We start from the raw sequence: 26,775 nt of genomic DNA, 5'->3' as shown, positions 1-26,775 counted from the left end.
ATTGATCAAAATATCCCAAACTCTTCCATTGCAGCCATTCATATGGATCAGTATCTAAGTTTATTACTATAAGACTTTGGAGTGTTTAACAGATACAGAGGCCTTAAAATAAACTCCATGTTAGTGAGAAGATCAAACATCATCCTTCTGTATTCTAATCAATTTTGCATAAATATACATAACAGGAAATTTGTGCATTTGGAACTGCTGAGTTTATCATCAATTTTTTTCTCTGAACAGAAAAATTCAGCAGGCTTCAATGACACTAAGTGGCAGAATAAGAGTTTTATACCAAGAAGGATAAAAATCCAAAATTGTTCATATTGTAACGAGGCAATATTTCCAAAAAATACTCTCTTTTTTGTATTTCCAAAAAGGATTATTCTTTTCCTATACTTCCAAAAAGGATGATTTTTCTGTGAGTGCATTATTTTCAGTATCATATTAAAAAATCACCAAAAATCAGTCTAAAAAATCTGAGACATACCCCAAAGGAATAAGTAAATCAAATGGCTTTACCCAGTGCATATCCACTCTCAAATAAAATCTAATACCATGTTTCCAAGAGCGTCTATTTCATTCTATAAATAATGAGCATAATATCTTGAGGTGTCTTTTCACATGGCATATAGATACAGATGAATTTATCATTTTCAAGAATTTTTACTATTAAGACATAACATATGTATTCTATGTGTGTATGTTATGTATGACTGTTCTTCACTACTGTAAAAATGTAATGGCAATGATGATCAAGATTAAGGTATTAGTGCATCAGTGTCTGCGTTACATCCCATATAGGTAGCAAAATAAATGGCAGCAAACTGTATCTGTTTCTCACGACTGCATTACAAACTCACAGATTGTCTTTTCACAAAAACAACCACATAACCTATTGAAGATCACAAGCAATCAAGCCACATCATCAGATCGATGACATAGTAAAACTTAATGCCTGCTGATGTAACCTGCTATTACCTTAGGACTGACTCTACATAGTACACAGTGCTCAGTTACCTGTCGCTTGATCATCAAATGCAACATGAATATCTATGTTTCACATATCTTCCTGAGGCTCTTTCATGATTCACCAGTAACGAAAATGATATACTGCATAAGCAAGCTTTATACCCTTTTTAAATCAAGGATAAAGCAACTTCAACATAAACTATGAATGACTACAAATCACACAGGAAATACTGACAATATGGTTAGGAAATCTATTAAAACATATCTCACTGGGTACTATATTTGCATATCCTCAAAAAGAAACTACCTCAATTATCAGCATCTTCCCCAGGAATTCAAATCTTTAAAGTAGCTAACACTCAATTATGTCACCAAAAGTATACCTTATTTCAACAGCGGCTCACAAAGAAACAGAACACACTGTATAACTATTAAGTCCGACAATTACTGAAAACTTCCTCACAGGAGAAAAATGCATACAAGGGATTCTATTCACCATTGAAGGAACAAATATGAAATCAACGTAAACCTCTCCCATGATTTAAAAGGACAGTTAACTGAAGATATAAATCACAAATATACAATACCAACAATAAAAATACTCCTCATGCTGGCTTTAATTCTGACATGATCACTATAGAAGCAAGAGAACTGGAAGAGAAAGACTGAAGGTGACAGATGTTACAGTAACGTGGAGGCAAACTGAAAATAATATGACATATAATTAGTACCTTGAAGAGAGGTCAAAGTCACAAATGAAACATAGGAATAATAAGTAAATGGAATGAAACATGAAAAGGCAGGGAAAGCATAAAAGTTTTTGAAATACAAGAATTTCAATGGACACTAGTAAAAGAGAAAAACAAGAGGGAAAAGGAAAGATGAAAGTAAAGGGGAAATGTTTGGGCAACAAAATATTAGAGGCAACCAGGAAAGGTGAAGGGGAAACTTAGGAGTACCAAGAAAAGGGGGGGACGACATGGAAAGGCAGAAAATGAAATGGGAAGTAGAGGGCAACAGGAAATGTTTTGGATAAAAGGGAAGAAAGGGATGACATGGCAAAACAGAGGTAAAATGGAAGCATAAAAGTAACATGGAGAAGTCAAAAAGCATTGAAGGCATGAGTAATAAGGATAGGCATGTGTTAGGAAAAAGGTGTAACAATTAAAGGAAAAGTAACAGTGAAATGTGCTGGTACCAAGGAAAGGCAGGAGAGACAAACAAATGTAGACATAAAAAAATAAACCATGGGTAGTTATGAGAGAATAAAAACCAAAATCAAAGAAAACAATCAAACTATGGTTAATGAAGAAAAGTGACAGTAATAAAAGTGAAAGGTTGACAACAAAATGGAAAAGGGAAGTACAATGTCAAGAAGGAAGAAAGGTAAATATCAAGAGGTTTAAAAATCTATAATAACAAGATTCTGAAAAAATGGGAAATTTTGATGAGTTTCAAGATAAATCTTGCAATATAAAAATCTTCCCAAATAGCATAAAATTCATTTGATGTAATTTTCCATCTTGTTAAAAAATTCAGTTTCAGTAAATAAATGTTTTCTCTTTAGACAGGAAACCATTAGCTGTCTCTCTCTGTGTGTCTATCTACTTACATAAAAAGATAGAACATTACAGGAACCTCATAAGAATAGAAGGGACTCCTTCTAGACTAGGAGGGAGAGATAGCTTTTCTGAAGATTTGGTGAAGACAACTTATCAAAATTTCCTTCAAAGGGGTTTATGAACTTCAGGAACCATTACCAACCACACATGCTAAATCTGACATAAGAGAGATACTTGGTGACAACTTCAGCTACTTAAGTTACTGGGTATATCATCTTGGGGCGATGAGAAGTTGCAGGGAGTCTCAGAGGATCACACACTGAAACAGAAATAATATACAGCGAGTGTGAAAATTATGAGGCAATAACCAGCAAGGCTGGGTATAAACTCATCAATGAAATTCTTTCACTAAGGTTTAATGAATCTGAGGTAAGGTTCAATAATGCTGACAATAGGACAGTGAACCACTCAGATTAAAGAATTCAAAGGAAATGAGCTGAGTAGGTTCTGAGAGGCCTGTATGATGGAGCACTACATCTGTGGAGTGTGCCTGAAACCTGAGCTGCGGAATGTTTTTTCACTTGGGGGGGGGGGTGACAAAAACCCGTATGATGGTGTCATGATTCAGGGGGAGGGGTCAGCAACCATTGGTATGTGAGCTAAAGGTGGCACATAAAGTACCTTTTTGTGGCAAGTGAAGAGATCTTTTTAGTGGTTATGTATATACATGTGTATGTGGGTGGGTTGGGCCATTCTTTCATCTGTTTCCTTGCGCTACCTCGCTAATGCGGGAGACAGCGACAAAGTATAATAAATGGATTGAACCAGGGCATGTGAAGCGTCTGGGGTAAACCATGGAAAGTTATTCCTGTATCTCACTACTTACAACCTTTAATAGTATTTCTCTGAACATTTAAACATCTCATTCATGCACAACTGCATTCCTATATTCACAGCTCTTCCATCTAAGCTTGCAATACCTTCCTTTCATACTCCTCCTTGCATTTTCCTGACTCATCTTCTCATCTCTTCTGTCCATCATGCAATGAGATTCTTACTCCTGTATCTCACTACCTACAACCTTTAATAGTATTTCTCTGAACATTTAAACAACTCATTCATGCATAACTGCATTCCTACATTCACAGCACTTCCATCTAAGCTTTCAATTACCTTCCTTTCATACTCCTCCCTCCATTTTTCCCGACTCATCTTCTCTCTTGTCAACACTTTTACCTTTTCATTCTTTTTTAACCAATACCTCCACTTCTCCCTGATCCCTATCTACACAAGAACTACAAAATGGTCAGAGTCCCCAAAGAATTCTCTCGACTCTAGCATACAGTACAGCCTTCCACAGTCTTTCATCCTTTTACACATAGTCAATCAAAGCCCTTTGCTCTTCTCTTCCATCATTCCTCAAAAATGTATATCTGTGGAATACCTTGTACTGAAATATTTTTGCAGGAATAAACCCCTCTCAGCACAAAATATCCACAAGACAGCTTCCATTCTCATTTACTCCAGGTACTCCCCATTTACCATCTCACCAATTTCATCACATCCCACTTTTGCATTCATATCCCTTCACCTTTGACGCGTATTTCCTCTTTGTTAACCTTTCCTCACTCATTCTCTCCATATGTCCAAACCATTTCAACATACCCTCTTCTACTCTCTCAACCACACTCTTTCTATTACCACAAATCTCTCTTACCCTTTCATTACATACTCAATCAAACCACCTTACACCACATATTGTCCCTAAACATTTCATTTCCAACACATCCACCCTCCTCCATACAACCCTATCTATAGCCCATGCCTCACAATCATATACTATTGTTGGAACAACTAATCCTTCAAACATACCCATTTTTGCTCTCTGAGATAACTTTCCTTCCACACATTCTTCATTGCACCCAGAACCTATGCCCCCTCCCCCACCCCGTGACTCACTTCTACTTTCATGGTTCCAATCCCTTCTAAGTCCACTCCCAGACATCTAAAACATTTCACTTCCTCCAATCAAACTTACATCCCAACTAACTTGTCCCGCAACCCTGCTGAACCTAATAACCTTGCTCTTACTCACATTACTGCCAGTAATCAAAGGTTATGATCAATATACCAATCCCTTTGGATAAAGACATTGCTGTCATATAATAACTGATCATGTTCAACAATAATGATACACTGATAACATAAAAATCTGGTTGTTCTATATTTTCTTAAAAGTATAACTTCCATGGAACACTTAGACCTCAGTCTTATATGCATTTTCCATTCCCCCACTTCACCTTTTTTGTTTCTTTCTATCTAATATCTTTTCACATTTGCATCCTCTTGATTATTCTCAGACAGCATCAACTCTGACCTCTACATACTAAATACTGTGAAGATGGCTAGATGCAGGAAAGCAAGAACAAAAATTATCTCGCATTGCAAGCCTCTCTCACTTTATATTTACACATTTCTTCAATGTTCCATCCACATTTACTTAACATGAAATTTTTGTAGAAATGTTTATCTGTAAAATACCATTAGCAGTGAAAATTAATCCACGTAAACCAAATTAACCATGAAAGACAAGCAAGGTGGTGAGTGCTCCCTATTAAGATGCCTGTACAACATAAAAACAAACTTTTTTGGTAATATAAAGTCAAGCAAAGGGCAACCACACTTTGACAACAATAAATAGATCACAGGATATGATATGAATACACGACTTAAAATTGACATAAAAAAAAAATATTCACCTAACATCTTGCAACACACTTACCTCTTTTTTCTTTTTCTCTTCATGTGTTTGAGGTGCTTGTTGGGGTGGGTGGTAGGTGTGTGGCAGTGGAACAGCAGTTGTCTGCCGAGGGGCACTGGCTTCAGCCTCAGCCTCTGCTGCTAACCGATTTTCTTCTTCCTGCAACTTCTTGGCCATCTCCTCACTGAGAAAAGGTTGTAACATGAAAACCAATTCTAACGGAGGTGATAAAAAGGGGAGTCAAGTTTACCAATAACGTAACAAAGCCAACTCTAGCAAGAAAGCACATGAAACAGAGATGCACAAGAGAAGAATGTTAAATTCTTCAAACACTCTATACATACTTTTTAAAAGGAAGCATATCAGAATGAACTGTAAAGAATGAAGAAATTTGGGAGGAATATGATATTCATATGTGAATATCAACTGAAAGAAAGGGTAAGGTGCTGAGTTGCCACATGCCATATGTGAAATGTATGAAAAAGTACATTTAACATCATTCCATGAGATAAAAATCTAAGGGGACCTAAAAGGGAAAGAGAGAAAAGGAGCATACACTGTCTTATTAATACCTCATTACCTTTCCTGCTTTTGTGAAGCAGCATCAGAAGGAGACAAATGATGGCCTCACTTCCTCACACGCAGTCTTTAGCTATTAAGTATAATGTAAGAAATCAGAGGCCACAATCCAAAACTAAGTCAAACAGACTACTCCTTGGTTTCTTCATCATTTCATAACAGACTAATCCTCACAATCAAGATATCTTTCACACATGTTGCAACTTAATTAAATCATCGAGTGAACATATGAGCAAAAGGTTACATGTGAATGAAGCTGTAATCACAATAAAGCACACTTGAACTGCAAAATTTCGGCATCTCCATGTAATGGGCTACTTCTTGTCATGATGAATGGTGGGGTTCTATTACATCCAAGTGACATTCATATGAAGCACAATATTTTGAGGGATTAGTGTATGATACAGAGACTCAAGTTATACTCTATTCAGCTATCTATCCGTTTCTTTGACCCCTATTCCCACCCGGAATTCTCTCAAGGGAGTGGCTAAAACTACAGTCTCCATAACTAGTGAGCTCCAGTATACTCATTACCTATGGAAACGAGGGGCATGTGATTCTCAAAAAAAAATGAAGGAGGAATTGAAGACTGACATACACTTCAAAACTATGGAGAATGACAGATAAGGGTGATGTGGTGAGTGCACACAAGTGTCTAAATGGACTAAGGAGAGTATGCAAGACAGGCAATCTACTAAATTACTGGAGAGATACAACGACAGTGTCTTAGGATACAGATGAGGATATGAATAAAAAAAATTAATAACAACAGGGGAAAACACCTAATTGGGCGCTACAAGTCTAAAGTTCTACAGAAGAACTAGAGCAATAATGCCTCTATACCTGTTGCATCATGGTCCAATAACCATACATCATCATCAAACCATACACAGGGTACGAAATATTCATCTGTTTGTAAAAAAATACGGATGTCTCAGTAAATCCCATAACACAAGACATCAAGAAGTCACTGGTATATACAAGTCATTTCTATATAAACTGGAACAAAATATAATAAAAGTTTACTTTATGAAAAGCCCTCAAAGTAGCTTGAATTTCATATGTTCTTTTCATTTGTTATTAATCTTTACAATATCAAACTGAAGCTTTATTGCAAAATATCTATACCACATCAAATTTTACTCATATCCTAGCCACAGTGTCAGTTGTCAACCAGTTCCACATCTCTAATAGTCAGAGAAAAATATCACTTTTGGATATACAATACACTGTTTCATTAATCACGTAAGTACAACAATTGTGACTTAGAAAAAAAAGTTTGTTCTGAATGAGAAAGCCATTTCCTACATCATAAGAGATACAAGCTAGACAGACACAGCATCTACATTGTAAAATAAAATATCAATTGCAATTCAGAAGTGAGTGCCTGGCTATCTAATATTTTGAAGTCTGAAGTTCACAGAATCAAAAGACTTAACAAAAAAGGAATTAATCTAGTCCCCTAAAAAAGCCACCGTGCCAACCTTGGCCCTCTGGTGAATTATTCTTCCACCCTGATAAAGTCCAAGCAAATACAAATCACACAGGGTGAATAAGACAGCAATACGAGTCACTCTGGCTAGCATCTGCCACAATACAGAAATAAATCTCTCAATCTCTAAGTTGGGCATGCATGTGACAGAATTTTGAAATGATAAAGAACAACTGGGTTTAAAAGAAATTCCTATTAACTCATAGAGTACTACCTCTTAAAAATCCTTCCAAAAAATATGAAAAATTACCCATTTTCACTTAAAACTGTTTTACATCCACACAAAAACAGAATTGGAAAAAGCTCTGTTGTGTAAAAGGCATCAAGCATGCTCTACAATTAGCTTCTTCTCATTCATTACAGCTTACAAAGCACCTCATTCGAAGAAACTGCATCAATTTGCTGCTTAACCCCTATGAAAACTTCTTCAAGACATCTAGACACAAGTCACTCTGAACAACAAAGCCTTGGAGCAGAGGCATCAAAGTTATATCAATTCCCATTTTCTATAGATAGGCTGTTATTCAAGTACATGCATCCTTTCATCACAAACAGTACAGTATTGCCACTAAAACCACCATCACTGTAAACAACATGACACAAAAGGTGCCAGGTGTCTACAAAAAAGGGTCACTACAGAGGGAAATTACAGATGAAGTGGTGGGACAGTACAGTAACAGACTGTGGTACAAAAAGTGAACATGCTTAAAAGAACATCAAGGACTGTAACATGACCATGGTATCTGGGCCAAAATTTTCATGGTCACTCTTACAGTTAATGGGAAACAGCATGTTTGATATAAAGAAGATGCAGTATACAGATAAGTAGTCTTTCAAGAACAGACAAAATCTGTTCTCAGCAAGAAAGATAAAGAATTCTACTAGAGATTATCATCTGAAAGAACTCACTCTGACATATTGTGTAGGCCAAGTGAGTCCTTCAGACGCTCGAAGCTTTGCTGCTGTCGCTGTTGAACCTCTACTTCATGCTGAAGCATTGCTGCCAACTGCTGACTGAAACAAGTTCCACCAAATTACATTAAAGAATTTCTATATGCACTTTAAAGGAGTCTGGGAATATATAATTCAAAGAAAGTAGACAATCACAACCTACTTTAAAAGGAGTATGAGAAGGGGAGTTTTCAAACGGGTATACAAATCAAACCAGAAAAGCAAAAAAGTTTGTTGTAAGCATACATAATCATAGAGGTTAGTAAGAAGGGTGACTGATTACCTGCTCTTTATCATCACTGAAAGCGCTACCATGACAAAAGCTTTTCTTCTTTAGAAATATCAGTTTGATAATGTGGCAAAGGACCAATCAAAAATTTGTACTAAGCAAAATATGAAATGGAAAACAATAAAAACAATCTCTGCATTTCAATGAAGGTAACCTATGCAAATGATACAGTGAACTAGTGATGACATGAAACTTATGACATGAAACTTAACAAAGTACAAAGATGAACAACCAGATGATTTAAAATCCAAAATTCACTGAAAAAATCTTATTGAATCCATAAAATAAAGGTCATTCTAAACATGTTCAACTGTAATATATCCTTACCCATACACACACACACACACACACACACAATGGACCTCCATGGGGTAAATGTTAACATTACTGACTGTCATGCATACACAGGTTTGCTGGGATCAAATCTGTATAGGTTCAAACCCTGGCAACAGCAGGCAGTCCTCAGTCCACCCAGTTGTTTTTCCTCCCCTAACTGCTGGTTAATAAAATAGGCACCTGGCATAAGTTAAAGTGTGTGTGTGTGTGTGTGTGTGTGTGTGTGTGTGTGTGTGTGTGTGTGTGTGTGTGTGTGTGTGTGTGTGTGTGTGTGTGTGTGTGTGTACATACAAACATAGAAGTAAAGATATGGTTCATAAATACAATATTATGGGATGGGTTAACATATCTAAAACTCTCTCCCTGTAACGCACAAAAATACTAAGTACAAATAGTAATCACACACACACACAAACCCAAAATTGCCCAGGATGTATCTTCATTAGTCCAGTGTTTGCACCCATACAATACGGATGAGCTTCCAATGGCAACACAGTTCATGAAGTCTATTTTTTATGCTTTGGTCACACATTGCCAACAAAATATACTTTGAAGACAATATCATCTTTCCAGTCCTTAGCACTATCCCATCACAAAATCAAAAAGATAATAGCATATACACTCTGCTGAATATTGGTGGAAAGATAGAAGGGTAGATCCTGATTAAAGATGCAGGTACCCTGAGAATGCTTATGGAACCAATGATCTAATACACATATCTAGAATCATCCGAAGTTGAAGGATGATTAATGGATAAGACTCCCAGAACAGTAACTTGTAAAATTAGATGATATGACAAAATCATTGACAAAAGAGGGGCTATGACATCAAACTACCTAGAAACTGGCACAAAGAAGAATCACAGACTGGTCAAAGGATGAAAAAATTTACTGCATAATGTTAATCCATATCTAATGTTAAAAGATTCAGTGCAAGTGAATACTAACAAATCCTTTAGAAAATAAACAGAGAGAGGTAAAAAAAATATGTAAGAGTAGACAAACACTAATGAAAGTGTTCCTGAGTATCAGTATCATGGTACAATGAAGAAAACAGTAGCTGACACTTCCTGAGCATTGAACCAACAGCAATTAGATGGCAGAGACGAGAAATAGAAACCTCCTGATCAAAAACTATAACTTTTAAAACTCTGGGATTATGGGATCCCACTATTCTGGTTACCATACTGCACAGCCCCCCAGAAAAATTTAAGCTGGTCGTGATCAATTATGTGGAATGCAACTTGACATCACGTAACAGTAACAGCAATAGGCATCTCAGCAAAATATATATCAATTTTCAAAAATCCAGTGAAGCTGGCCAAGTCTACTGGCCACAACACTTCTTTCCTCCGTACTCACACAGTTACGTCTACAATCTTCAGATAAGTGCTGACTGCTGTCTCCCCAAAAGAGAGAAAAGAATTATCATTCTTATGCCCTTTGGATAATTTTTAATGCACCCAGGTGGACAAACTGTGGTAATCTAAGGAATGAAGCTAGAGTTGAGAGACTAAGGAATATGATCATGCAAAGGAATATAATATTAGGATGTAATATACTTTAAGATAAGCACTGTTTGATGATGCTGTGTACGAAAGATTAATTAGTAAGCTGAAAACAAGCAGATCCAAGGAAAAATAGACAAAGATGGGGATATGGGATAATCTTCGTCTTACCAAGAAAAGTACCTCACTCATCATCACCATCACTTTATATAAAGGATATTCTTACTCTGAATTTATTTGCTGCTGCATCGTCATATTTTGAGTGGTATTAGCTGAGGATGCAGCTGGTTCTGGCGCTGGAGGAATAGGCTCAAAGTTTCCATTTACAAATTCAGAGAAAGTGGCATCTACATCATTAAGTGTTTCCCACACCATATTCTCATGAAGAAAGCCTTGATCAGTCAGAAGCTGGTACAGTTGGTCCTGAAAATAAATATTTTCTTTAATCATATAAAGTATACTGGAGATCTTTTAAAAAAATTCAATAACTGAAAATAAAATCAACTGATCTCCAGAGAATGCTTCAAATATTTATAAAAAAAAAAAAGCCACTGTAACTCTGACTTGAACTAAGAAATTAATTTACAAAGGAACAGTCATCCATATAACAGCTCATTTAAAGAAATTTTACCATGAGTCAAAATCATGGAACAAGCTCATTTACTGAAAGGCTAAACCAATCTTGAATGCTAAGACTTCCTCATTCTGGGATTTTTTTGGAATATGCCAGTAGGCATCGTTTAAGTCTAGGATGACCATCCACTCGTTTCACTGTATGGACTGGTGAATGCTCTGTAAGGTATTTATCTTGAACCTGTGCCTCATACTGTGGGTGTTTAGAAAATGAGTTCTATAATGTGGTTTTAAGAAGAGACAGGTCCAAAATCAGTGTGTCTCTGTTTGAATTCCCCCCCCCCACCCCTTTTTGGGGGGGACTGAAGAAAAATATAGTTGATAAAAACTGGTCCCGCTGTAGACTCTACCATATCCTTGCCTACCAATTCTGTAGTGAATTCCTGTTATAGCCTAGTTGTGGATGTCCTAAACTTTTTCCTGACATAAGTGGCTGAGATCTCCACCTCCAACCCACACCTCTATTCAGCATTAGATATACCCATACGTCAAACTTTCAAAAACGCTGAAAGAACTGGAGACATGCACTGACTGCAATGAGCTACTTCAAGGTAAACCTGTCTGTAGACCAAGCTCATGACCTGGAAAGGCCTACCTCCTTGAAGTAGCACCTTTGCCTAAGGTAGAGTCAGACTTAGATGCAGGACTGGTCTTGCCGAGAGGAAAATGTAAGGAATGGCAACGTCTTCTCAAACTGTTCCCTCTCAGATTAGAAATCCCAGAGCCCCTACCTCACTGTCTCGTCCCAGTATTTTCAGGTGAAGAGACAATCAGTAACAACAGTTCTCCTCATACCAACAGTTGTCAAAGATCTGGCATTGTAAACCTTCTGAATAAACCTCATAGAGAAAAAGGGATTCACAGAATGGTGAAGATTTCAGTAACTCTATCTGCTCTCCCCTTTACACGTGGCCCACAGCCTGTCAACTGTACTCTTAACCAAGATATCAAAAATTGCATAGAACCCTCTGCAAGAAAATGAAAGCTGTTTTATGGCATACCCCAAGACTCTACCTATGAGTTGTACTTTAACCAAATGTTATGTCAAGGAGGAAATGGCTTCACAAAGGGCAGAGATATCTGCAAAGAGACTGAGAAGACTTTCCCGAATGATATGAAGGAAGGAGGGTGAATTAAAAAACAGGTTGATTAAGCATCTCCAAATTCCACAGACTTAGCAATACCCAGAGAGATGCTGTTTGACACAAAAGAGGGTTATCCCATCCTTTTTCTATGTATTGAGATGCTCTAGATAAAGTTCAAAATACAATAAGCATCTCATAAAAAAGCTTTAAAAGCGCTAAAGCTTTGGTCAGATCTTTTGTTTTACAGTAAAATACTATGTCCTATGAGCTCTTAAGCATACCAAAATTAGTCAGAAATTCCTCAAAGAGAAGATGGCAGTCTGGAAGGCGAAGAACAGATTTTGTCTTTTCCAAATTTGGTGTTGATAATGTTGGGGACCTCTGACATATCATTTAATACTTAGACCAGATGTCTAATCTCTGATATAGCTTGTTTCACATTAAACCAGTTTCTAAGGGACATGGTTGAAGTATTAAGAATTCTTAGGGTAACCAAAACCAAGCTGCCTGTGAAATTATGTTCAATTCATACAAACCTTCTGGCAGCACGTGGTCTCCATATAAAAGAAACCAGGACTAACAAAATCTATGGAAAATGGAGGTTTGACTCTTTTCTATGGCCCTATATAAATGTAATGGAAACAGGGAACTAGCTGTGCAGAGAGGGAAAAGAAGTATATTGATAAGCTATAACTTACCCCTCTTTTATATATAGTGGAGAAATGGTTGTTACGGAAGAGGACAGCTATTTCCTCACGCGCAAGAGCAGATCCTAGTTCAAATAGTCCATGGATTGTCAGCTGGGATCCACTGTTGGCCATAAATTCCTCACACAACATAGCTAGAAAGTTCATACACATACATAGAATGACAAATGAGATTTTCCCACCTGATTTACCTGCATACCACACAGAACATACTTGTAGAATGCTATCACCAGGAGTTTGGTATATAAGACTTGTGAATATTTGTCACTGGATGCATAACAGTACCTTTATCATCATTTCATCAAAAGAATAAATCAGATACAAAATATACAATAAAAACATCTTAAGCATCTCAATGACAAAGACTATAAAAATGTTCATAAAAAAGAAATTGAACAACTCATTTAGTACAAACAAAATTTGCATAGCTTTCTAAACAATTCATAGAAAGATGGTAGCATAGTAGGGATTGTGGTTTTATATGCTCTATCTAGCTCTCTGGTGTCCAATCCCTTAAGGAGCTCCCATCAAAGGGGTGGCTATGGTAAAAAGGTCTCCACTTATTCCTGTCCTTACATGTCTCCCTCGCATACACCATTCCATGTATTCTTCCCCCATTTCTCTTCCTCAAGCATTCTTCCACTCTCTTTCCTCATGTCACAGGTGGCCTTAATCTCACACCAACCCCTTTAGTTGTACTAGCAGACACTCTTCTTGTAAACTCCCTGTCTTGCATTCTTTCCACATGGCCTAACTAAGTAAAAGTATTACCTTTAACCTCCTCCAACACACCACAGTTCATTCCCTTTGCATTCCCTGTCATACTATATCTCTCATACACTCCCTCATTACTTTCTTCATTCCATCTAGTCATACCACATGCTCCTCTCAAATACCTCATTTCCACAGCCAAATCTTGACCTCTGTGATTCATCCAAGTCCATGCTTCACCAGCATACATCAGGGTTGGGAGGCCTACACTGTCCCTGAATCCTTTCTTCTATTCCACATGTACCCTTCAATATTCTATTAAGGAAACTAGTAACTCTTCTACCCTATAGTGCTCTCTCTTCCTTATCTCTCCTTATCTATCATCAAACTTACCTATGATTGCTCCTCAAGAATCAAATTCTCTCACACCTCTTCCAGTCTTTCTCTCCCCAAATCAGAAAGAGAGTTTCATACACTTTCCTCTCTCATTCTACAGGGCTTTGCAAAAGCTGAACTTTCACTTTGTTTCCTTTCAAACAGCATTACTTTACTTTTACTCAATTTACCTTCAGTCACCTATGTTTACCCACATCTTAAAACAGACTTACCACCTTCTGCAACTCCACTCTCATCAACCAACACAGTATCATACACAAACAGGCTCATCACTAGCCAACATACCTCATCTCAGAGCTCCATCTCTATACCCCTCTTCCCTACTTTTACTTATAGCCCCATCCACATATATATGTTAAAAAGCCACAGTGACATCACACAGCCCTGTCTCACACCCCCACGTATACCAAAACTTCTGGTCAATTCTCCATCCACTCTTTCACGTGCATTTGCTCCTCTATAAAAGGCTTTCACAACATCTAACAGCTGTCCTCCTATCCCATATATGCTTAACACAGCCCATAAAGCATTACACACAACTCTGTTGCATGCTTTCTCCAGATCCATAAATATACAGCTTCTTACCTTTTGCTAGATACTTTTCCACAGACATTCTCACTACAAAAACCTGACACACACCTACCTTTCCTTAAACTCCATTGCTCCTCACTTATTCTGCATTCAGTCACTTCCATCCATTAATCAATCAACGCTCTTGCATACACTTTTTCTAGTATACGTAACAGACTTGTTCTCCCATAATTGTTACACACATCCTTTGCACCTTTTCATTTGAATAAAGGAACAATAATAGCTTTCACCTTATCCTCAAGCACAACCTTCTACTTTCATGCTACATTACATATCAAATGCATCCACTCTATATCACACTTTCTCCCCTGTACTTCAACATTTTAGCTATAATACCATCCACTCCAGGTGTCTCCTCCAACTTGCCTTTTTACCCCCCTTCTCACTACTGGCTCCAACACATGTACACTTTCCTCCCATCTTCCACACCCAAACATGTAAAAACTATTGCCTCAATTTTTTCCACATTCATCAGCTCTTCAAAATACTCTTTCCATCTTCTTTTTACTTCCTCCTATTAATTCAGCAACTCCCCTTCCTTACTTCTCACATGTGCATTTCGACTCTTACATACACCTCTTTCATTTTTCACTTCCTTCCAGTACAATGTTTATTTTCCTTACACTTTGTACAAAGTCTTATTTTCCATACACTTTTAGCTTAACTTTCTTCCAAAATCTTTATCTACTCTTTCATCTTTATAAGTGTTGTTGTGATATTGAGCAAAAAGGCTAAAAAAAATATCGACTAATAATATTTACAACCCAAAATACTGATATTATACCTATAGTATATAACTATCTTTGGTAGCCTCAAATAAATCTATTTACTATCATTAAAAAGCAAACAGAAATAGGAATAATCATAAAATTGAGGATGTATGCAAGTAAAGCAAATTCCTCAGTATGATGAAGGGTACCTTTCACAAGTAGATCATTGTTGTTGGTTCTAATAGCTTCTTCTCTCCATGCAAAAATGTTGTTGGTCAGCTGGTTGTAAGACATGTCTTTTATGATAGCAGCTGCTTCACTGGAGGGATCTACCACCCACCCATGGTACAGCATGATGCCCAACAAGTCAAACACACACAACTCCCCCGTGAACTCAAAATCCCTCACACTGCGAATCAAAAACATTTCTCATTATAATATGCAAATGATCAATAAAAAGAGAAGCACAATTATGCATTCAGGTCATGCAAAAGATTAATAAAGTAAGATGCACAATTACGTGCTCAGGTCATTTTTTACTATGGAAATCAATCTTCAAAACTCAAGATATAAACATGAATCTGCAGTGTTCCTTAAAAGTTACAACATTTTTTTTGTTAAAACTTAACATAAAATAATTTGAACTTTACCATTTCTATATATTCTTCACAATCCCAACACTGGTAGCCTCTGACTAATACACATCTGACCTATGAATACCTGTATTCACAAAAGAGCTCCAAGAAAAATACTTTTTAATTCCCAGTCTGATGTATAGTTGATCATCCATGATTATGTACCATGGAACTACTTAAATGTGCCTGTCTTCATAAAATGCTGTTAACATGAAGTATTATTAACTATATTTCTCTCTTTATACAAAATCTTATTAATCATCAAAGTCAAGTATAAGCACTTACTCTTAATTTTATGCAAATTATCTTTTGTTTATATTTTCTGACTTACAAACAATTCACCTTATGAACAGGGTCCAGGAATGTTATCTGTTCATAAGTTGGGGACTCAAAGTGCCTCCAACTAAAGTACTTTCTAAATACACACATACACTCAAATGTGATATATCAAAGGACATGAAAGAGAAAAGCATCAAGTACAGTCACAGGCGAAAAAACTGGAGATGACACATGTGGCGAGAGGATGAAGCAGCCCGGATAGCACTGGAGAGAGGGTAGGAGTTTTGGGAAATGGTATAACAGACTTAAAGTAATGCATTCTAATGTTGATAGATAATAGTTAGGGCTAGAGAGCTGGAATTCAAGGATCATATAAATGAAAAAACATCTGATATCGTCAGAATAATAGAAACTAAGCTTACCAAAGGGACAAGACCCCATCTGTTCTGCCCAGAGGAGTACATGATAGCAAGAAAGGAAACAGAAGGCAAAGGAGGAGGAGGATTTGTCTCCTTAATAAAAGCCAGCATTACATTTCAAGAAATATGGAAGATGGCTCATTCAAACAATACATAACGGGATGAGTGACTGTATGAAAGACGTGCACAGTAGTGTTAATATCATATAATCTTCCAAAGAACAGCAATGGTCCAGAACAAATATATTTCATTTTACTTTATATCTACTCCAGGACCAATTTCCATTAAGGAGTCGCAGTGATAATCAGACCTTCTCTAAAGGCTCCTGCAGCCCAAGGATTAGCTATTTCCAGTAACAGGAAAATGTAGATTCCTTTGGAGTCATAGGTCCTTTGATGAGACAGATTACTGGACTGCCTTCCACTTCTAAAAAGGAGGAAATACAAATAAATTCTCACGTGTATCTAAAGTAGTTATAAGTAAGAATTTTTATCAGATTTTCAAAAAAGACCTTTACCCATTCATGGAAAAATCTGTCAATCTATTGACGAAGTCAATCACTTAAACTAAGAAAGATTCTCAAAATAAAAGTAAACCCAAGAGCACCATACTTCCACTGAAAAAAGAAAATCACAAGAATTAGATGCTTGCCAAAAAATTTCATTGAAGAACAAGGATGATGAAAAACTTCTACAATAAACCAAAAAACTTTTACATCAAAGGATCAATTCAATCAGATGAAATATGAAAGGGAAAACTCATCCTGCACATTTAATAATCAACTGGTAACTCACCCAGAAAATTTAACATTGACATCAAGGCCAGTGAGTAACTTATGAAGAATACTGATGGCATCTTCAGTGTTCTGTTCAACATGGCACCTCATCTCCGAAGGTAAAGAATTCCTTGGTTGATCAAACAATGCATTTCCGACTACCAGTACCAACTCTCCGCCTGTGATTTCTGCTCGGTCTGAAGGTAGTGTGATCTGACCCTGTGAGAAATAACCTGTTAAAGCAAACTGTCAAATCAGATTAACTGCAAGTGGATGGAGATTTCACATGTATGGGGCTAATCAAAGTTTTTCATCAACTTTACAACTTTGAATCAATCAATTTAATTATGGCTGTGCTCCATTCAGGAACAGGAAAACAAAGAACTTTAGAGCGAGAAGTCCTTTGATAAGAATGCACTTCTTCTTGTTGACTGATTATGATAAAACTTCATGAAAGGTGACTCTTCACTTGCAACCTAACTCCTCCGCTAGTGGGTTCCAATAATCTTGTGCCATGAATTTGGATTTTGGTGCACTTCTCTCAAAATTTCAACTTTTAATATTAGCGATTATTTTTTTCGAGTATTCTTTGACTTTCCAGGTGCAACAGTCACCCATCACTTGCAACATACTGGTCAACCTTTCCATCAGAGCCATCTCCACAATCATTAGCAACGTTAATGGCAGCACATGGAACTTTGAATGCTTCTTTATACTCTATCATTAATCATCATCATCCTCATTATCATTATCATTATCATCATTATTATTATTATTATTAGCATTATTATTAGCATTATTATTATTATTATTATTATTATTATTATTATTATTATTATTATTATCATCATTATTATTATTATTATTATTATCATTATCATCATTACTTTCATTATTTTCATTATTATCATTACTAATCATAATGCAATCCAAGGACTCCTTTATAGGGAGCATACAGATTCAAGACTGCACTTCAGAGAACAGTAAGGAAATGTTGGACTCCTTTGGAGCAACAAAGTCTTGGGCAAGACTATACTTCTTTTCAACAGGTTCCTATGGGACACTACAGGTGATCTTCTGCTCACTGTGTAACTGCTTGCAGGTGATGTATGGTAACACTTTGCTTGTTCATATGCTTGTGAAACAAAATGAAGTTGACATACAGTAACACTTTGCTTATTCATATGCTTATGAAACAAAATGAAGTATTCATATTTTCATCAACCTCTTCCATATCACATTCTCCAGGCCTCTTTCTCGATTCTCTACTTTGGAAAAAACTTGGACTTCATCCTAGTTCCAATTCCTGCTGTACAAGCTCATCAACCAATTAAGTCCTAATCTTGGTCAATATTTGTTTCCCTTGTCCTGTGGCTTTTACAAAAAATAAAAAAAGGAAAAAATTCCCTGACAAAGTAATTCAATGTGATCATAGGGGACATAAAATATCAATAAAAAATAAACTTTCCTTACAAGCTGTAATCCCTAAAAGTTTCCTTAATGGTACAACTTAATAGTGAGACTGAGTGTGAGCCTGTTTCTGCCATTAACTGTCATTATGAGATCAAATTAAAACTTCATGATCATATCCCGGTATATCACTGCTTTCCATCAAAACTGCATATCATTCCTTCCTATGCCACCCCGTACATATATTTTGTGACTGCCCAACACACAGGTAACACTACTGTATTGCAGTTGTAAGGGGGTGCCTTCCGGCAAGTGTCATTCACCCATGGTATTTGCAGGGTAACTAACAGCTGTGGCATTTCTCAGGGAAAACAATTATTTCTGGTATCATTTTATGGCTCAATTATTTCTGGTATCATTTTATGGCTTAAGGCTGCTACAGGACATTTGAAACAGGGCAGGACAAATCAGCACATACCTGAGAAATGTGTAGGACTCGGGTTTCATGTGTATCAGGAATGTGTATAGGACTGAAAGGGTTAACAGTCTTCTCCTTCTTCTAGATGAGATTTTGTTTACAGCCATCACTCAGAACTAAATTCCCATTAAAGAAGGAATTGTTGATGTTGCTTTGAGTAATGTGAACATCATACGGTACTGTTAAATACTAACCCACTAAATCATACAAAAACACACTGTAATAATCAAAGTGCCAAGGCAATCTTTACATATCACACCACATCCATACTTAAAAACCATATACCATCTTTAAATATGGTGTTAAATCTAAAATACCTAAGTTTATACAAGAATGAAAGTCAAAATCTCTCAGTTTCTCTTATATGTTAGTCACAAACCTCTGTGGCCTGAATGAGATTGCTACAGAAATGGTAATAAATCTTTTCCAGAAATATATACATATCTCAGAACCATAATGTCCATCAGGTGATGTAACAATTTAATCATCCTACAACTCATGACAAGATTGCTTATACTGGTGGAAGGCAACCATGACTATGAAGAAAAAACTACTAAGCTATTGTTTATACGTCAGAGTTGGTAAATGTGATTTATACATATGTCTTAAATATGATTTATTAATGTGTTCCTATGAAAATGTATCTCATTATAATCCACATCCACACAGGCTTTCCTTCTATCCTTAAATGTTCTGTCATGTGCAATGCACTGAAATCAAAGCTCCCTATCCACATCCAGGCTCCACAGATTCCTCCACAGTTTAACTTGGATGTCTCACATGCCCTAGTTCAATCCATCAACGGCATGTCGACACCAATTCATATTATTCAGTGGATGCCTTTCACCCTTCTGAATATATAATATAATACATGAGGCTCAGTCCTCTGTTCTTATCGCAACCTCGCTAATGTGGGAAATGGTGAATATGTATGAGAAAAAAAAATATATATATTTTCATATATATTCTCCATTTCCCACATTAGCGAGGTAGCATAAAGAACAGATGATTGAACCTAAGGGGAAAATCCTCACTTGGCCCCATTCTCTGTTCCTTCTTTTGGAAAAGTCAAAACTGGAGGGGAGGATTGCCAGCCCCTCACTCCCTCCCCTTTTAGTAGCCTTTTACGACATGCAGGGAATACTTGGGAAGTCTTCTTTCTCACCTATCCCCAGGGATAAGTAGTGCCAGGAAACAGATGAGGAATGGCCCATTCACCCACATACACACATGAACACCCATATACATACAAATACATGTAAATATATACACACGTTTAAATTCATACTTGCTTGCCTTCATCCATTCCTGTTGCTACCCTGCCCCACAGGAAACAGCATTGCTACCCCCCACTTCAGTGAGGCAGCGCCAGGAAAACAGATGAAAAGGCCACATTTGTTCACACTCAGTCTGTAGCTGTCATGTGTAATGCACCGACAACACAGCTCCTTATCCACCTCCAATAATATTTGCATCTGACTGAAAAATCATCCAGTAACATATTCTCTGATCAACATACTAATACCATAAGGATTCAAATCACTGCACACTACATGCATAATTTCTAAACATCATTGACCTACCTTGAGAATCATAACATTAACAATTGCTAGGAGAGGACATGGACCATTATTATTTTGTGTGATGATGGGCACTTCAATGTCTTGCCACTTGATTTTCTTGATCTTGTGCATCACATCAGAGGGATCAGTGTGTTGAGGTTCAGGACTGCGGTTTTCTGAGCTTGGAGCAGCAGAGGCTGCCGAAGAAATTGATGATTGTGATTTTTGAGGCTGGGAAGCCTGAGCAGGGATCTCCTCAGCTTCAGGTAGAATACCCATGGAAGGCAGCACCGATTCTCCCTGTGATATCCAGCCACAAACATCACTACACTCCTTTTCGTTTGCACCATCTTTATCAAGATTCACACTATCCTGTTCCTCTTGTTCTGAATTTTTATGTTCAAAGCCCTCACTTAAAGACCCTGACTCACTACTCTTTTGTTCACTCCCAAAACTTTCCGTAAGAAGGTCAGGTAGACCTACTGTACTCTGCTTCTGAGGATTTTCCTCTGTGGTTGGCACTATGGTTAAATCTTGTAAGTTTCTCTCCTCCTTCTCCATCTGTGATAGAGTTGGGGAGGTAAATGGAGTTTGTGAAGGCACTTTGGGACACGCATTCTCTGGGTCCTGAGTACCAGCAGACGCAGATAAATCAGGGGTTTGTGGCTCTTTCTGTAAACTTTCTCCTGTGGCTTCGGCTACTTCAGCCACTACAGGCCCACCCTCAGAGCCTGTCACCCCTCCCTCACCCACATCACATGCAGATTTCCCTGAAACACACAAAGTATGTCACATTTTATATGCTATGTATCACCACAAAATATCATCAGCATATAAATCAAATGTACTAATACAATTCAAAATTTGAGGGTATAAGTAAATCAAACACACTGCAAACAAGAGGAGAAACTTACTAATTTCATCAATACTGAAAGCAAGGACGTGAATCCTAAAACATGAGAATAATCAAGTACCCTACATCTGCAAGTCTTCACACGGGTAAAGTACTGAATTTAACCACACGCGAAATCAAAAAAAAAATTATGAAAACCACAAAAAGAGAGAATGCTCCACCTTGTGCCCTACTTAATCATCACAGTTAGGTTACTTGTAAGATAGGTTTTTAGAAGATAAAACTGGTTTCTCTGTGACAGGAAAAGCCTCATCATCATGTGATAGAGGAATTGTTCACTGGGAGGCTAAATCAGTATTTTACCACCTAAAATGAGTTGTATTTGTAGAAATCATCTCTGAGCATTACAAATATCTTAAGGCCACAAGATGTTTGCACTCATCTTAAAAACTATACTGCAAAGTGCCTAGTCCTATGATGTCACTGTGTTAGAAAAAAAAAAGAGAATTTACAATTTCAATTTATCTTACAAGCAAGAAAGTAATTACCCAGTCAACTGGTCAATTAACTAGGGAAAACAGACATGGTTCACGACAACGATGCAATGGCAAAAATCTTACATGACTTTTTTTGCGCCTACATATACGATCAAAGACACAATCCATGTCCCTAACCCAGTTTCACTGATAAGAGAAGAGAATTTCCTTCAAACAGTGACATAAAAGCTGAAGACATACTTTCAGTAATAAATACAATGAAAATAAATAAAACACCAGGCCCTGATAAGTTTTATCCGTGAACAATGAAAGAAGCGAAAAATGAGATAGCTAAGCCTTTGACAACCCTTTTCAATAAGTCACTTGCTACAGGATAAGTTCCAAATAAATGAAAATTTGCCAATGTAATACCAACATTCAAAAAAGTAAGTATGTCTATGCCCAAAAATTATGGTCCAATTAGCTTAATATCTTCAGCTGGAAAACTTATGAAAACCAACATTCAAGATAAAACTTTAAACTGTTTGGAGGACCACCACTCAATAAATGATTTTCAGCATGGTTTTTGATGAAATAGCACGTCTCACAAATCTGTGGATTTCTGATCTCTTACACTATCACAAAGAGTCTCGAAATGACCCAATGGTACGTTGTCATTAGCATTCTTTGTATTCTTTGTAGTTTGTAAGCAGCTACTGACCACCATCATTTAGTGACCACTGGCATTTGCCTCTGATCAGGAATTAAGCAACAGTTCTTCAAACTCCAAAATCTACATTTTTTACCTATGGATAAAGCCCACAAGTATACACACATGAAGAAGGGACTTCCCAAAAAATGGCAAACCTTAACGAGAATATGCGGCTTTTGCCCAACATTCCAAGAAACTCCATTTCTGAATGCGAAATACCCAGAGCTGTCCAAGGGAGGTCAACCAGATCCAAAAAGAGATATCTACAAACAAAAGGTAACAGAAACACACAAAAGATAACAGGAAGACATGCAAGCATAATAAAAGGGGGAATGTGAAGAAGCATTTCCAACAAATTTTCTTTAGTAGCAGGGCAAGAGTAACTTTTCCTAGCCCTACCTCACGCACATGTGGGGGAGGGGGTTGTCATTTCATGTGTGGCGGGGTGGCGACGGGAATGAATAAGGGCAGACAGTACGAATTATGTACATGTGTATATAGGTATATGTCTGTGTGTGTATATGTATGTATACGTTGATATGTATAGGTATGTATATGTGCTGTGTATGGATGTGTATGTATATACATGTGAATGTGGGTGGATTGGGCCATTCTTTCATCTGTTTCCTTGTGCTACCTCACTGATGCAGGAGACAGCGACAAAGTATAATAAATGAATATATGAAAAATAATGAGCATGCTACAGTAAACAGAACTATTTCACCTGCAGCAATCACCTTAAAGAATATCATATATGCTTTCTATGGCTGGTATGATCTTCCTTTTCATACTTATAAAACAAACACAATGCGAACACAATAAACATAATCTTATCTAATGTAATATTAACAAAAGCAAATTCTATAGACGAAAAAAGTTCTGAAAACCATAATGAACTCATTGCCATGATTTTCACATGCCATGCGGAGGTCTTTATAATTGCTCTACACTCCATTTAGGACGTATATATTTCTGGAGCTTCGTGTTCTTGAATTCATCATAGCCAACCCACGTATTTCAAGCCTTTCAAACATTATTTTGGGAACAAAACAAATTCTTTACCTTTTTTTCCTTTAGGTACGAACACTAAATGGATTTTTCAGGACAGAATCACAAAAGAAAATTCTAAACCTGAAGTCCCCTTTCCTAAACAGGGTTTGATATTACTACTCTAGCGTTTGTATAGAACAGCTCCTCATTGCTAACAACTTTGATTACTGACATGTAGTGTTCTACAATGTTTGTGCAGCATTCAGCAAGTATATTAACAACTGCAAAGTACAATTTGGAGAATCATATTTCACAAGGGTTGTACTACGTAAAAGCAGGTAATGCACTTGTTCAATAACAAGAAAACCTACAAAGAAAACGTCTTCTAGCAGCCCAATTGATAGGATATATACAAACATTATATTTGCCTCCTGCTGGGGATCATATTGCTGCTCAGCATGTTGACTGTTTGTCGACACCCTGCATCAGGTTGCTAATGCATATTAAAGAGTCTAATTGGCATATTTCAACTAGAATATCAAGATAAATCTTGACTGCTTGGGATGTTACGAAAGGCTTTCATTGCTTATGTTAATCACTAACATATTAATCACTTCGTATTAGTTAACCTCACAGTTTCCTTACTATACTATTATCCCCTTACTAAATATTACCAAGAATGAAAGATAATATAGAATGGTTCACCGCATGCATTTAAATGATCTCAATAAATCACAAGTAGCACTTACAATGTAAATAGCCATTTCCCAAAGCTAGTTTTAGTGCAGCGCTGAATTAAACTTTATCACAATCCATCTGTCATAAAACAGCTGAGACCTGACAGCTTACGTATCCTCCTAAAAACGATACAACAATCTTTGTCGCCTTCCATGATCAGTTTACGGCAATACCTACATCATTTGCAATATCACACCCCATTTCCTGTGACGTCATAACACCCATCTATTGACTACGATCTGGCTTTGTTTTTCTCACTAGCTTGAAGTAGAAGAACATCACTATTCTCCATACTAAATATCTGTATAGATATGAAACCCTATTGGGCAATATCAAAAGGTACACCAAACAATATGGGTGCAGACGGAGAAGAAATATGGCAAAAGAAGATAAGTGCGAGGCAGGAATAGAAATCATTATACCGAAGGTAAGTGCGAGGCAGGAATATAAATCATGACACGTTCCATCTCTCAATTTCACAGGCTATTCTGATACCATTATATTAACCTCTAAACTTAAATCTTTTCATTCCCATATACCTACAATCACACTAGGATAAGAACTCTCCAGTAAACACTCGGTCTCCATCATCCCCCCCCCCCCCACACCCTAGAGTCCATGCAACAAGTCTTGGAAAGCTTCAACTACGTCAATCTCCACCTAACAACGTCACGCTATTGACCTATAACCCCTAACCTCTCCTGTCCTGTGAGGTCATTCCACGAGTGTAAATCACCCTTAGGGTCCCCCTCGCCCCTAGGGCAAGCCCGTGACCTTAAACCACCCGTGATAATGAGTCACTACGAGCTGTACACACACATCATGCCAAATCCCCTCCCTTGCTGCTTAGGGTTGCACCACCTGGTCTAGCCAAAGGAGCAACCACACCATGGAGCACCAGCAGCTCTCTCTCTCTCTCTCTCTCTCACCCTAAACCCCCCTCAAAACAGTCCTCCTCCCCAGACCTCACTCCTGCGACATCTGACGGGTCTCCTCTCGACTACAACCACGACCCTGGCCTCCCCCGCGGCCTAGGGTAGAAGTAGGGGGTCCTCACCTGGGGTATCCATAGCTAGAGCATGGTGAGTGGTGAGGGCTTGAACATGACTGGACTAAGTAGGGTGGAGGCAGACGCGCAACATCTGTAGTAAACAAACACGTCTGACCGACAGTGGCGCCACCACCTCCCGGCGGCCGACATGCCAACTAAAACCACCCCCCCCCCCCCGCCACTCACATTCTACCCCTGAAATAATTTCTCCTGCGTCTCTAAGGCGGGTGCCCTGGGTGAATTCAGGGGTTAATGGTCATTAGCATGGGTTTAGGACTCGTTTCACCCACGTGGTGCCATCTAGGGTGGAGAAATGAGGTTGGGTAATAGATATCGTCTGTTTGTTTACATCAACTTGACACTTGACTGGAATGTGTGATGCGTCCTGTTATATAAATCTATTATCGTGATTATCCCAATAGATCATGTCAGTTTTAAAGTTTTATTAATGGTAGATTTTTATATTAAAGGAGATTTATGGTTTCATCAAATGACCACAGAGCGAGATCACCGAAAACAGAGTGAGGCCAGCCACGTGACGTCACGGTCTAGAGAGACTGGATTTCTTTCTTTGTAATTTTATTATAATCTTTTTTTACGCTTAAAAAAATTGTGACGCTTTAGCTGGTACAAAGACAGTTGAGAGATGAAGTAAGATATACGAAAATACACTCGTCATACTACATAATGACTTTATCCAACTTGTTTATTTACCAATTATTGCTGACGTGTGTGGAAACAAGGAACATAGATTGTTTCCCCCAAGTCACACTTTCCTGTGAAATAAATTATTTAAAGAACATTTATTCCAACCAATTGATTTTTCATGTCATTATGATGTCACATCTAAGATGTATATATATATATATATATATATATATATATAGAGAGAGAGAGAGAGAGAGAGAGAGAGAGAGAGAGAGAGAGAGAGAGAGAGAGAGAGAGAGAGAGAGAATTTTGACCATTTTAAAAATTATAATTTCCCGGGCGACATCCGACCATGAATTTAAGATTTAGATTTTAAGTAACCTTATGGAGAAAACTATTTCTTCTGGGCTGCTAAGGGTGGGTGGGGAGGAGGAAGACCTAAAACAATACTACATAAATCTATATTTTGA

General features: G+C 37.4%; 1 protein-coding gene across 2 annotated transcripts; it reads right to left on the bottom strand.

Moving 5' to 3' along the window:
* Window positions 1-43: 43 nt before the first annotated feature.
* LOC139757516 (ubiquitin carboxyl-terminal hydrolase MINDY-1-like) lies at window positions 44-25,811 on the bottom strand. Of its 2 annotated transcripts, XM_071678028.1 has the most exons (9): window positions 25,664-25,811; window positions 20,859-21,607; window positions 17,407-17,606; window positions 15,489-15,688; window positions 12,863-13,005; window positions 10,673-10,869; window positions 8,273-8,377; window positions 5,314-5,476; window positions 44-2,850 (listed from the first exon to the last, which is right to left on the bottom strand). In XM_071678028.1, the coding sequence occupies exons 1-9, from the start codon at window positions 25,674-25,676 to the stop codon at window positions 2,836-2,838; spliced, it is 1,785 nt and encodes a 594-aa protein (XP_071534129.1). In that variant the 5' UTR covers window positions 25,677-25,811; the 3' UTR covers window positions 44-2,835. The 2 variants fall into 2 exon arrangements, with proteins under 2 accessions (XP_071534129.1, XP_071534130.1); XM_071678029.1 differs by lacking the exon at window positions 8,273-8,377.
* Between the last annotated feature and the right edge of the window lie 964 nt (window positions 25,812-26,775).

Source organism: Panulirus ornatus, chromosome 27 (genome assembly GCF_036320965.1).
Source record: "Panulirus ornatus isolate Po-2019 chromosome 27, ASM3632096v1, whole genome shotgun sequence".
Taxonomy (NCBI): Eukaryota; Metazoa; Arthropoda; class Malacostraca; order Decapoda; family Palinuridae; genus Panulirus; species Panulirus ornatus.
This window is presented reverse-complemented; position numbering and strand designations above follow the sequence as displayed.

What these genes read in the sequence shown, in the direction of transcription:
- LOC139757516 (XM_071678028.1), bottom strand. An exon ending in CCACTATATATAAAAGAGGG is followed by an intron (nt 10,870 to 12,862) that starts GTAAGTTATAGC and finishes ATTTATTTTCAG; the next exon opens with GACCAACTGTACCAGCTTCT. An exon ending in GGCCTACACAATATGTCAGA is followed by an intron (nt 5,477 to 8,272) that starts GTGAGTTCTTTC and finishes ACCTTTTCTCAG; the next exon opens with TGAGGAGATGGCCAAGAAGT.